Source organism: Bos indicus, chromosome 4 (assembly GCF_029378745.1).
Source record: "Bos indicus isolate NIAB-ARS_2022 breed Sahiwal x Tharparkar chromosome 4, NIAB-ARS_B.indTharparkar_mat_pri_1.0, whole genome shotgun sequence".
In the NCBI taxonomy this organism is placed as follows: Eukaryota; Metazoa; Chordata; class Mammalia; order Artiodactyla; family Bovidae; genus Bos; species Bos indicus.
This window is the reverse complement of record NC_091763.1, coordinates 77,970,896-77,984,902: the sequence shown is the minus strand read 5'-3', so window position 1 is coordinate 77,984,902 and position 14,007 is coordinate 77,970,896. Positions and strand designations below refer to the sequence as shown.

Genomic DNA, 14,007 nt, shown 5'->3' with positions numbered 1-14,007 from the left:
GCTGTTTTCCGCAGTACTTGTACCAGTTTACATACTCACCAACAATGTACAAGGATTACATTTTCTCCACATCCTTACCAACATTTGTTATTGCTTATCTTTTTAATAGTAGACATCTTAACAGGCACAAGGTGATATCTACTTGTGCCTTTGCATTTCGTGATGACTAGTGATGTAGAATACCTTTTCATGTCCCTGCTGGTCATTTGTATGCCTTTGGAAAAATGTCTATTCGGGTCCTTTGGCCATTGTTTAATTGGTTGGATTTTTGTTTTTGAGGTTTATGAGTTCTTTATATATTTTGTATATTAACCCAAAGGAAGAGTAAAAGATCACAAATTTATAAGAGCAGCCTTTATGATTCAAAGCAATTAGATTTCCTGCAGATACAAGGCTCGCTCCCCAGCAGGATTCTGGCACATCTTTCCCAGAATAGAGTCAGGCTGCACACTGCTTGGAGGCAGGTCTCCTATACCCAGAATCCAGGAGCATCACCTCTTAATATGAAACCCTGTTGCTAGTGAGAGACAAAAAAAATATTGCTCTTGATTCAGTGATTGCTCTGCTAGTGAAGTTGTTTTTCCGTCTTTTGTTGACTTTAGGCAACACTATTTTTAAGTTCATTTTTTAAACTCAATGAATGGTGCTGCCTGAATTGAAAGTCATATAGCATGCATAGTTCTAAAGAAGAGTAGCTGCAGTTTGCATGCTCCATTTACTCCCTTCATGCTTTCCTTTTCCTTTGGAAACTTTTGCACAGGAAACACCAAGCCTAGTCCATTTAACTTTCATTAGTAATGAATAATAGTGTTGACTGAATGGCACCAGGCAGCCTCTTGTGAATGGAGTTGGTATTTTATTTTCCCCTTACGTCTACAAGAGAAGAGGGGCAAAATTAGATGCCCCTTTAACTGCATATCATAACCCATTTCACACAACAATTAGGACCGTTCCTCCCCCGCATCACCAGGCATCCAATCATGGCTTCAAGTTATTATTCCTGCCCTACTCCTCAGTATCCTCCTACCTCTTCAAATGTAACATGACCCAAAACAAGTTACCATTGCTACCACTTTTTAATTCTCAACCTTTCCCAAATTCCATAAGTTTGTAAGTGGACATAAATGAATCAACAGTACTTGTGCTCTCTCAGACTGGGATCTTCTTTTCTCATACCTAAATGTGTAAGTGAAAATACTTTCCAATTCATGCTGAATATGTCTCTAAAAACTTCTCACAACTATTTCTTCCTTTTTGATTATGGTATCCTTTCTCACATTGATGTCCTTATTGCCGTGGTTACATCAAGGCAGTAATGGGTCCCATTTGTTACTCAGCTACAATTTGTCCTTTCTATCTATGGCACTATCTTCCCTTTCTACCCAAGACCAGCCGTTGTCCTGGATGATCAGTTTCCACATAAATGACCTATCAGACATCCTATTTCCTCAACCTCCTCAAACTCATTGACCTTATTTCCATCCCAGTCATCCATTCCAGTGCTTATACAAAAGAGCATGTGAAAACATCACAAGCTCTCCAGGTCTCTCTTTACAATCTAATATTCTTCCATACCCAACCCCTATTTCTATCACTCTGTGCCTTCATTGCTTTGAGACATCCAATCACTCAGCCCCTCTCTTCCAGCTATTCATCCTCCCACATGCCATCAATCTTGCAAATCCAGTCCTGGAAACTTGTGCCCTCTTCTTTCCCACATGCCATAGCTCTCACTGACGTTTAGCCTGTCCACATATGTGCTGCCTTTTCCTCCTTGCCTGCCAGGATTCCTCCTCATTTCTCAATTGTCTCACCTGATCTGTCTGCCTTCTGGCCTGACCATTTATGAAATAAGGTAATAAATTTGAAAGAAGTCCAAAAATTAGAGAATCAGAAGGAGAAGGAGATGCTAGAGGACAGGGCAGGTAGAGTCTGGTTATAGAGAGGGAAGAATGCAGTTTCATCTAACAGGACATGGACCTTCTTTTCCCAGTCTACAGTGGAATAAGCTAAGGTTCAGTGAGGTCATGCATAAAAAAGTCAAGAACTGAGATGTGCAGATCTAGAAAAAAAGCCAAGTCCACCTCACTCCACAAGTTCTTTAAGGGCTCAAAGGAGGAGCCAGGTCAGCAGCCAGACAGAATTCATCACCCTGGCCTCAGGCTCATGGGCACAAGTAGTTTGCTCAGGAATAGACAGGTTTTTACATTTTTAGAGGTGCTCACTGGTTCTTAAAAGAACCTGACCTGTGTGTGTGTGTGTGTGTGTGTGTGTGTGTTAGTCACTCAGGCGTGTTCAACCCTTTGCGACCCCACGAACTGTAGCCCCCCAGGCTTCTCTGTCCATGGAATTCTCCAGGCAAGAATACTGGAGTGGATTGCCATCCCCTTCTCCAGAGGATCTTCAGTGGTTAAAGGGAACAATCAAGAATTACCATTTATGGGGGGAGGGGAAGGCAGTATTGCTGCGTTAGTGTAGGTCAGAAGCAGGATTCTCTAAAAACTCTGCAGCCATTTATTTACAGACATTCTAAACAGTTATATTTAAAATTTTTTAAACAAGTAATACACTAAAAATATTAAGTGACCTGTATAATGTTCTGTAATAACCCATATGGAGAAAGAATCTGAAAAAGAATAGATATATGTATAACTGATTGACTTTTGCTGGACACCTGAAACTAACACAACATTGCATTTAACTATACTCCAGTAACAATTTAAAATAGAGACCTAGGCTGCAGTCCGTGGGGTTGTGAAGAGTCGGACACGACTGAGCAACTTCACTTTCACTTTTCACTTTCATGCACTGGAGAAGGAAATGGCAACCCACTCCAATGTTCTTGCCTGGAGAATCCCAGGGACAGCGGAGCCTGGTGGACTGCCGTCTATGGGGTCGCACAGAGTTGGACACGACTGAAGCGACTTAGCAGTAGCAGTAGCAGCAGCCTAGCTGAGGGTTTATATAGACTCCAGTAAACCATGGCATGGAAGTAAGGGCATTGTGGGGAAGGTCTGACACCATTGATGAAGGGGTGGATATGGGAAGAGAGGCTGAGAAGGAAGACTTTGTGAAGGGAGGAAAGAACTCAGGATTTGCTGCCAAGTTTCAGAGTATGTCTAGCTATGCTGACTTCCATATCCCATGTAGGCTACTAGAGCCAGAAATACTCTTGTTTTTTAAAAAGTGATTATGCTTTTCATTATAAAAATAATTCATGCTCATCAGAGGAAAAATGGTGGGGGGGGGGTGCAAAATCTTACTCGCTAAAGCAACTGCTATTAAAATTTGTTGTGATTCTTTCCAGTCTTTTTTCTATTCATTTCACTCACATTATTGTGATCATGAGTTATATGTTTCCTGCTTTTGTCACTTAGCATTGGAAAACAAACATTTTCTATCTTTTCATTTAATGTGTTATATTATAATTGCATATTTAGTATAATCATATATTATTGTGATTTAGAAAATTATAAACTATTCTATCATCTACATCTACTGCAATGCACTTGAGTCTATAGTCGAGCATTAGGAGATCCATTACAGTACACTTCAGAATAGAATTACTGGGCAAAAGATATGGACGTTTGGGGACATGAGATAGTTAGGGGGCCTGGGTGCTCATGCAGTCAGGCCTGCTTGGAGGAGAATCCAATTCCTGAGTTTCATCCTCAAGCTTAGCGTGTCTGTAAGTCCAGTTTTATCAGTGCCATAAATGACTGATTCTTGGGAATTACATAGATGTTTTTGGTACTTTTTTTAGTTAATTTTTTAAAATTTTATTGGAGTATAGTTGATTTACAATGTTGTATTAGTTTCAGGTGTACAGCAAAGTGATTCAGTTACATATATAAATATATTCATTCTTTTTTATATTCTTTTATCATATTGAATAGAATTCCCACAGGTCCTTGTTGGTTATCTTTTTTTTTTTTTTTTTTTTGGCCACACTGCATGTGGGATCTTAGTTCTGTGACCAGGGATTGAACCTGGGGCCCATAGAAATGAAAGTACCAAGTCCTTTCCACTGGACAACCAGGGAATTCTCTGGTTATCTGTCTTATATATAGTAGTGTCTGTATGTTCATTCCAAGCTCCTGATACTTCCCTCCCTCCACCATACATTTCCTATTTGGTAACCATAAGTTTGTTTTTGATATTTGTAAGTCTGTTTCAGAACAGACTTATTTTGAACATAAGTTCATTTGTATCACTTAAAAAAAAAATTTGCGTCCACATATGAGTGATATCATATGAATTATATAGATGTTAACTAAAACTAATTTGTAATGGAAATTAGAAGCACCACATGGTGGGCATAGAAGTCATCATTGCTGTTTGCCAAATATTTTTGTTCTGTATCACCCAGACATGTGGTAACATCATACCTCCTGTTCTCTGTGGGTGGCTGGGGTGTGTGTCTAGCTGTGATGAAGACTTGGGTTTGAAAGTGAGCACTTATTTACAAGAGAAAGACCCTCCAGAGTTCTCTTTCCTTCTGTCACTGTGGCTGGCAATGTTTGAGAGCATGTCCACTCCATCAGCCTGGCTCCCTGAGTGACTAATGAGCAGTTTCCTTTGCCAGCCACAGAGCCAGTGTGAGCAAGGAACAAAGCTTTGCTGCTGTAAGTCACTGAGACTTGGAATTTGGTCATTACTTCACTGTGCCTCAGCCCATCCTGACTGATATTAACATTGGCATACCTGATATACTAATATTTAACCTCTAAAATTAAAAATCAACTAAAGTAAAAAAGATTACTGTTAGGAATTAATCAGAATGGAAGAAAATAAATATATTTCAGCTGTTTCACAACCCTTGATTAAGGATACTGTAATGTGTCATCAAGACCTCCCCCACCCCAGATAGTCTGAACTGGGTAAAGAAAGCATTTATCTTTTTCTCCTTTTCTACACTTTCTGGCCAAGACATCCATCTTCTGACATTCACAGTCTTCCTTCAATTGTTGCTGCTCTTATTTTAAAAGGCCTACAGTATGCTGAATAAAAAATGAATAGTGTAGAATAAAATGAAAAAGATCTGCTTTCTCTCTGTCTGCCACCCCCAGGAGCCCACATACCCTCAAGGCATTTTCTCTGCAATTCAAAGTACAAATGGGTTCCCACTCTTCACATTTTTCTTCACATCTTGCCTTTTTTCACTTAATATGTCACATGTCATTTCATTTCAGAGAATATTTATTTACCTATTTCTTTTTAATGCCAGCAGAGTTCTGCATTTCAAAGATTTACCATCCTTCATTTAGCTGGCTTCCTATTGCTAGATATTTTTTACATTTTTCCAGCCTTTTATGATGGTTAATAATGCTCATTTAACATACTTATAAAAAACATAATTTTGAACACTCGTGCAAGTTAATCCAGAAGGAAAAGTCCTAGAAGTATAATTCTGGGTTAAAGGGAATTTGTAATTTAAATGCCAATAAATATTATCACAAACTCAGAACAAGTATACTAAATAAATTTGTGCACTGTTAAGAAAGTTCTAGGAACCACAACAGGTTTCCCAACGTGGGGATCTAGCAAAGGGACTGAGAAACCCCAGGGACTTTGACTTCGGAGGCCAGTGGGATTTGATTACATAACTTCCACAGGACTGGGGAAACAGACTCTTGGAGGGCACAAACAAAACCTTGTGTGCACCAAGACCCAGGAGAAAGGAGCAGTGATCCCACAAGAGACTGACCCAGACTTACCTGTGAGTGTCCAGGAGTCTCTAGCAGAGGTGTGGGTTGGCAGTGGCTTGCTACAGGGTCAGGGGCACTGAGTGCAGCAGTGCATGAAGGGGACCTTCTGAAGGAGGTTGCCATTATCTTCATTACCTCCACCATAGTTTGGTCTCAGGTCAAACAACAGGGAGGGAACACAGCCCTGCCCAAGGACAGAAAATTGGACTAAAGATTTACTGAGCATTTTCCCATCCATCAGAACAAGACCCAAATTCCCCCATAGTCAGTTTCTCCATCCAGGAAGCTTCCATAAGCCTCTTATCCTTATCCATCAGAGGGCAGACAGAATGAAAACCACAATCACAAAAAGACTAGTCAAACTGATAACATGGACCACAGCCTTGTCTAACTCAATGAAACTATGAAATATGCCACGTAAGGCCACCCAAGACAGGCGGGTCATGGTGGAGAGTTCTGACAAAATGTGGTCCACAGGAGAAGACAATGGCAGACTACTTCCATATTCTTGCCTTGAGAACCCCATGAACAGTATTAAAAGGCAAAAAGATATGACACTGAAAGATGAACTCCTGGCCCATGTCAGTAGGTGCCCAATATGCTACAGGAGAAGAGTGGAGAAATAACACCAGAAAGAATGAATAGACAGAGCCAAAGTGAAAACAACGCCCAGTTGTGGATGTGACTGGTGATGAAAGTAAAGTCTGATGCGGTAAAGAACAATATTGCATAGGAACCTGGAATGTTAAGTCCACAAATCAAGGTAAATTGGAAGTGGTCAAACAAGAGATGGCAAGAGTGGACATTGACATTTTAGGAATCATGAACTAAAATGGACTGGAATGGGCAAATTTAACTCAAGATGACCATTATATCTACTACTATGGGAAAGAATCCTTTAAAAGAAATGGAGTAGCCCTCATAGTCAACAAAAGAATCCAAAATGCAGTACTTGGGTGCAATCTCAAAAATGACAGAATGATCTCTGTTCATTTCCAAGGCAAACCATTCAAAATCACAGTAATCCAAGTCTCTGTCCCAACCAGTAGTGCTGAAGAAGCTGAACAGTTCTATGAAGACCTTCAAGACCTTCTAGAACTAACACCCAAAAAAGATGTCCTTTTCATCATAGGGGACTGGAATGCAAAAGTAGGGAGTCAAGAGATACCTGGAATAACAGGCAAATTTGGCCTTGGAGAACAAAATGAAGCAGGGCAAAGGCTAATGGAGTTTTGTCAAGAAAACGCACTGGTCATAGCAAACACCCTCTTCCAACAACACAAGAGAAGACTCTAAACATGGACATCACCAGATGGTCAATACCGAAATCAGATTGATTATATTCTTTGCAACCAAAGATGGAGAAGCTCTATACAGTCAGCAAAATTAAGACCAGGAGCCCATCTGTGGCTCAGATCGTGAACTCCTTATTGCAAAAGTCAGACTTAAATTGAAGAAAGTAGGGAAAACCACTAGACCATTCATGTATTACCTAAAATCAAATCCCTTACAATTATACAGTGAAAGTGACAAATAGATTCAAGGGATTAGATCTGATAGACAGAGTGCCTGAAGGACTATGGATGGAGGTTAATGACATTATACAGGAGGCAGTGATCAAGAACATCCCCAAGAAAAAGAAATGCAAAAAAGCAAAATGGTTTTCTGAGGAGGCCTTACAAATAACTGAGAAAAGAAGAGAAGCAAAAGATAAAGGAGAAAAGGGAAGATAAAGCCATTTGAATGCAGAGTTCAGAAAAATCACACAGAGAGATAAAAAAGCCTTCCTCAGTGATCAATGCTAAGAAATAAAGGGAAACAATAGAATGGGAAAGACTAGAGCTCTCTTCAAGAAAATAGAGATACCAAGGGAATATTTCATGCAAAGATGGGCACAATAAAGGACAGAGATGGTATGGACCTAACAGAAGCAGATATTAAGAAGAGATGGCAAGAATACACAGAGGAACTATACAAAAAAGATCTTCATGACCCAGATAATCACAATGGTGTGATCACTTATCTAAAGCCAGACATCCTGGAATGCAAAGTCAAGTGGGCCTTAGGAAGCATCACTACAAACAAAGCTAGTGGAGGTGATGGAATTCCAGCAGAACTATTTCAAATCCTAAAAGATGATGCTGTGAAAGTGCTACACTCAATATGCCAGCAAATTTGGAAAATTCAGCAGTGGCCATGGACTGGAAAAGGTCAGTTTTCATTCAATCTCAAAGAAAGGCAATGCCCAAGAATGGTCAAGCTACCGCACAATTGCACTCATCTCACACGCTAGTAAAGTAATGCTCAAACTTCTCCAAGCCAGGCTTCAACAGTACATGAACCGTGAACTTCCAGATGTTCAAGCTGGTTTTAGTAAAGGCAGAAGGACCAGAGATCAAATTGCCAACATCCACTGGATCATTGAAAAAGCAAGAGAGTTCTAGAAAAATATCTACTTCTGCTTTATTGACTATGCCAAAGCCTTTGACTGTGTGGATCACAACAGACTGTGGAAAGTTCTTAAAGAGATGGGAATACCAGACCACCTGACCTGCCTCCTGAGAAATCTGTATGTAGGTCAAGAAGCAACAGTAAGAACTGATCATGGAACAACAGACTGGTTTCAAATAGGAAAAGGAGTACGTCAAGGTTGTATACTGTCACCCTGCTTATTTAACATATATGCAGAGTACATCATACAAAATGCTGGGCTGGATGAAGCACAGCTGGAATCAAGATTGCCGGGAGAAATATCAATAACCTCAGATATGCAGATGACATATGGCAGAAAGCAAAGAAGAACTAAAGAGCCTCTTGATGAAAGTGAAAGAGGAAAGTGAAAAAGTTGACTTAAAATTCAACATTCAAAAAACTAAGATCATGGCATCCAATTCAATCACTTCATGGCAAATACATGGGGAAACAATGGGAACAGTGGCAGACTTTATTTTGGGGGGCTCCAAAATCACTGCAGATGGTGACTGCAGCCTTGAAATTAAAAGACGCTTGCTCCTTGGAAGAAAAGCTATGACCAACCTAAACAATGTATTAAAAAAGCAGAGACATTACTTTGCCAATAAAGGTCCATCTAGTCAAATCTATGGTTTTTCCAGTAGTCATATATGGATGTGAAAGTTGGACCATAAAGAAAGCTGAGCACCGAAGAATTGATAACTTTTGAACTGTGGTGTTGGAGAAGACTCTTGAGAGTCCCTTGGACTGCAAGGAGATCCAACTTGTCCATCATAAATGAAATCAGTCTTGAATATTCATTGGAAGGACTGATGTTGAAGATGAAACTCCAACACTCCAACCTGATGTGAAGAACTAACTTATTGGAAAAGAGCCTGATGCTGGGAAAGATTGAAGGCAGGAGGAGAAGGGGACGACAGAGGATGAAATGGTTGGCTGGCATCAGCAGTTTGATGGACATGAGTTCAAGCAAGTTTCAGGAGTTGGTGATGGACAGGGAAGCCTGGTGTGCTGAAGTCCATGGTGTCATAAAGAATCAGACATGACTGAGCAACTGAACAGAACTGAAATATTACCAATTTCCTTACCAAGGGTTGAAACAATGTGCATTTCCATCAATACAGAGTAAGAGTTCTTGTCTCTTCCCACTGACCAGAAGGCAGTGTATGATCAAACTTTAAAAAATCTCTGCCATTATCATCATGAAAAAAAATGTTATGGTGTTGATTCCAAGTACATTTCCCTAATTGTAGGTGAGTTTTGCTTGTTCTTTCTGAAGCTATGTTGATAACTTCAGTCAAGTATGGTGAGGCCTGGTTAGCATTCTTTCCCTTTATGGTTGATTTTATTATTTGAATGTCAGAGAATAACCTTATTTTTAGGGAATACCATTGCGGTCCAGTGATTAAGACTCAGAGATTCCATGGCCCTGGGCACAGGTTTGATCCTTGATCAGAGAACTAATATCCTGCAATCCAAATGGCCAAAAAGGAAAGAAAAGAACCTTATTCTTAAGCACTGAAGAGGTATCTCATTGTGGCCATTATTCACTTCTGGGATAAACAGAGTTTACAACATTTCTAAAACCTTGAGATAGGTGGATACACTTAGGTTGGCAAGTAGAGAGAGAGGGAAAGATTGCTGTGGGGGTGTTTGACAATGACATCATTCAAAGCAGATGGACTGGGGATTGGCCACCCCTCACACCTCACAGGTAATTGATGTCATGTGTTTTTTCATTGCAGCAATTCAGCTTTGTGTCCTTGCCCACTGATGTGCTGGAAATTGAGGTGAAGGACAAGTTTGCCAAGAGCCGCCCCATCATCAAGCGCTTTTTGGGAAAGCTGTCAATGCCCGTTCAAAGACTCCTGGAAAGACATGCCATAGGGTAAACCTTGACCAAGAGCTCTGAATCACTAGGCATCAGCCAGCAGGCCAGGCCCAAGAAAGGCAACAATACAGCCTCATAGAGACTCAAACTGAAATACTGGTGCTGTATTTCCCTGGCTTCTCCCATTACTACATTGTCCAAGCTATGAGATTTTATTAAACAGGCCCTTCTTTTTCCCCTAGTTTGTTTACCTCTGATTACTTATGCAGAACAGTAAAAATTTCTAAGATGCTAGTGAAAGAAGGCCTTACTGCAGCATTTTTTTCTGTACAGATAGAAATTAAAATTTGTTTTACCACGAAGGATACCATTTCATTCACATGCCTGTCTTGTGTGTAGGATTTAATCATTTGTGACATTTCCATAAAAAGATGAAATACTGGGTTACTAGACTAGAGTGCCTTAAAAAAACGCTAGTATTTATAGAAAATGCTAGATAAGATGTGTAAAATTTTAAAAGCATGAATCCTTATGGATTAACCACAATTATGCTGCTCACACAGTTGTATATGACCTGCATTTTGTATCTTCTATATTCATGTCCATTCAATGTTCTTGGGACTTTCCTGGTGATCCAGTGGTTTACATTCCACACTCCCAATGCAAGGGGGCCCAGTTTTAATCCCTGATCAGGGAACTAATATCCTGCATGCCATGCAATGCGGTCAAAAAATAAAGTAAGTAAATAAATAATATTCAGGGTTCTCATTAACCTCTGACCAGATAAAAATCCTTGTACATAATATGCATTTCTATAGGTAACAGCAACTATATTTGAAAACATGTAAAGCTGTATGTGCTTCTCTGGTCATGGATATGCCTCAGTGCAACACTTAGAATGATACAAGGACATGGAATCAGAGCCTTAGAGCAGAGAGCTGACATTTACGAGGCTACAGTTGTGTGTCAAACAAGATGTTTGCATTTTCCACTAAAACAAGAGTATACATAAAGAACATAAAGCTCTCCATGGCACATAGGGACTAAATGATTCCAAACTGTTCATTTTTAAAATAGCAAACTGTATGCCTTTTAAAATAAAGGCTGCTCGGAAGGTGCCCTTGATTCCTTTGCCTGTAACATCCCAGCCCTCAGCCATCTGCCTTTTACTGTCTCTCTCCTCAAGTCCTCTACTCTCACCCGCCTCAGCTTCCTATTGGAAATATCGCCGCTGCCTGGAACTCTTTACGTAAAGAACTCTTTGCCAGTCTCATGCCCCAACTGGTATAAGCTATTTAAAGGCAGGGGTATGCATTACATGCTATGTATCACCTGCAGCACTTTTTTTACATTGCAGGGGCTCACAAAATATTTGTTGATAAAGTAGTCTCACTATCTGATATTGTCTTTAGGCCTCCTCTGATTCCAACTAGGTTTGGGGTTCAGGATCTCTTTCTTATGGTCATAGTAGACCTACTTCATAATATTGACCAAAGCCCTTGTCAATATTTTAGCTCATTCTAATTTTCCTGCATGTAATGCTTTATTTAATGGACTTCCTAGAAAATCCAAATATGAAACCAGGGCTTACCAAAGAGAAATGCTAAGTCAGTGAACCCCTGGGATATATGTTGTTTCACGGTGCTGGTGTTTTCTAGGAAAAACATTGAAACACTATTAGCCAGTGATTTACCTTTTTATTTGAATGTCGCAAATGAATAAATGGGATGAATACATAATTATCTAAGTACCAACTGGTTTTGGAATATATCTTTGTTATTACTGGGTAGAATGGATTTGTTCATTTCTGAATATCCCAGAGTAGTCGCTCTTCCTATTTAGGCCAAGGGAGGGTACCTTGTATTCTGCTGAATCGGCATTGTTGATGAAACTATAATAGCAAACTATCAGATTGATTTCTCTCTGGATAATTGTCTTCCTAGTAATTAAAAATTGCCTTGGGTGAGCAAAGGGAGTGGTGCCAGGGTCCAAGGTGGAGTTTCAGAGTCTCTCTGTGGGACCCTGGAGTTGGTGTAATTGGAAGTCACAGGCCAGTGGACCCAAGCCCACAAGTCTTGCTTTGCTCTGCTCTGCAGCAGGTCTCTTTCTGAGCACTCCACAGGGTCTCTGGGCATCAGGATTACATCCTTCCATAGATAGATAGATAGCGGTAAGTAGCTAGCTAGCTAGATTATTACAAGACAAGCATCTGCTGCTGGCCCTGTCCATAATTAAGGGCTTATTTGGAAAATGTCAGCCTGCACAGGAAAAGCAAGCAAAGGATATCCATGTCTTTTTTTTTCTTCTTCTTCTTTTCTCTAAAACACAAGTTGGCAAACTCTCTGTAAGGGGCCAGATAGTAAATATTTCAGGCTGTGTAGGCCATATGGCTTCTGTCCCAACTACTCAGCTCGGCAACTGTAGCATGAAAGCGGCCCAGACAAGAAGTAAACTGACAAGCATGACTGCATTCCAATAAAACTTTTATTTGCGGAAACAAATTAGAATTTCGTATCATTGTTACATGTCACAAAATGCTCCTCTTCTACTGCACTTTTTCTAACCATTTAGAAATGTAAAAAGCCCATAGCATTATGAAAGCAAGTGATGGGCCAGATTTGGCCCACGGACTGTAATTTACTGATCCCTGTCTTAGATTATTCAATAAGGATTTTATTGAAGTTTTCATTGCTGTTGAGCAAGTGTACTTTCCCATCTTTTCCTTAGGACCATCTTGTATCGTCCTGAGCAGACATCACCTCCTAATATCAGGGCCTCCCTGGGCTTGGGTGCCTCACCTGCTGGCATAGTGTGTGGTCTTTAGGAGAACAGGTATTTACCAGATCTGTGATGGTGCTTATTTCCTTCTAGGGACAGGGTGGTCAGCTACACCCTTGGCCGTAGGCTTCCAACAGATCACGTGAGTGGACAGCTGCAATTCCGATTTGAGATCACTTCCTCCATCCACCCAGGTATTTTGGCATGTATTTCATGTGTTGTCCTAGCCTAGTGTCATAGATGGTTCCTTTCTCCAAAATATAATAACCATGGTTCTCTCCAGACATGTCCTAGGTTTTGTGGTTCTCTACCTGTCTTCTCCATTTGAGGCCCAGAAGCCAGTGATCTGTTCTGCAAGCCAGGTTGCTACCCTCCTTTTTATCTTTATTTTTTGGTGGTGCCACATGACTCATGGGATCTCAGTTCCCTGACCAGGGATTGAACCCGGGCCCCTGCAGTGGAAGCACGGAGCCCTAACCACTGAACTGCCAGGGAAGTCCCTGTTGTCCCCTTGATTGACAGGCTCCTCTTCGTTCCAGTGACCTAAAGGTAGAGGGTTAGACAGTGGAGTGGGGATTGACAAAGAGGTCAACATGGGTACGGAGCCATGTCTAACTTAACATTTTACTCCCAATACCCTGGTGGCTCAGAGAGTAAAGAATCTGCCTGCAATGTGAGAGACCCGGGTTCAATCCCTGGGTCAGGAAGATCCCTTGGAGAAGGGAATGGCTACCCACTCCAGTATTCTTGCCTGGAGAATTCCATGGATAGAGGAGCCTGGTGGGCTATACAGTCCAGGGGGTCCCAAAGAGTCAGACATGACTGACAACTAACACAACCCATACCCACACAGGACTTAATCAATAGATGTTGAATCACTGCATACATGAATGAAGGAATGAACGTGATACATGTCACATTGTCAAACTGTGATTACTCAGTGGATTTTTACAGTCTCACAGGAAAAATGAATATTGTAAATTGGACAGAAAACTTTTGAATCATCCTGTGTTCAGTTTTTCAAGCCAAAACGTATTTCCAAATAAGATTGACGAGATGCCTCATAATCCCACTCCGACTCTTCTCTGGCAGCCCCCTCACAGGTAGAGATCATGCCGAGAGTTGTGAGTTGCCACTTTATTGGCAACACATTTATGAGTTTCCAGTAAAGCTAATAAGGCTTTTGAGAAGCAGGGTCTGGAGTTTATCACTGCCCCC

General features: G+C 40.7%; 1 protein-coding gene across 8 annotated transcripts in view; it reads left to right on the top strand.

Moving 5' to 3' along the window:
- Positions 1–14,007, top strand: part of HECW1 (HECT, C2 and WW domain containing E3 ubiquitin protein ligase 1) — a 481,556-nt gene that overhangs the window by 338,852 nt on the left and 128,697 nt on the right. For all 8 annotated transcript variants that reach the window (XM_070788041.1, XM_070788042.1, XM_070788040.1 and 5 more), the window contains 2 exons: positions 9,926–10,068; positions 12,883–12,983. In XM_070788041.1, the coding sequence (XP_070644142.1) occupies positions 9,926–10,068; positions 12,883–12,983 (244 nt within the window). The remainder of the gene's footprint in view (positions 1–9,925; positions 10,069–12,882; positions 12,984–14,007) is intronic.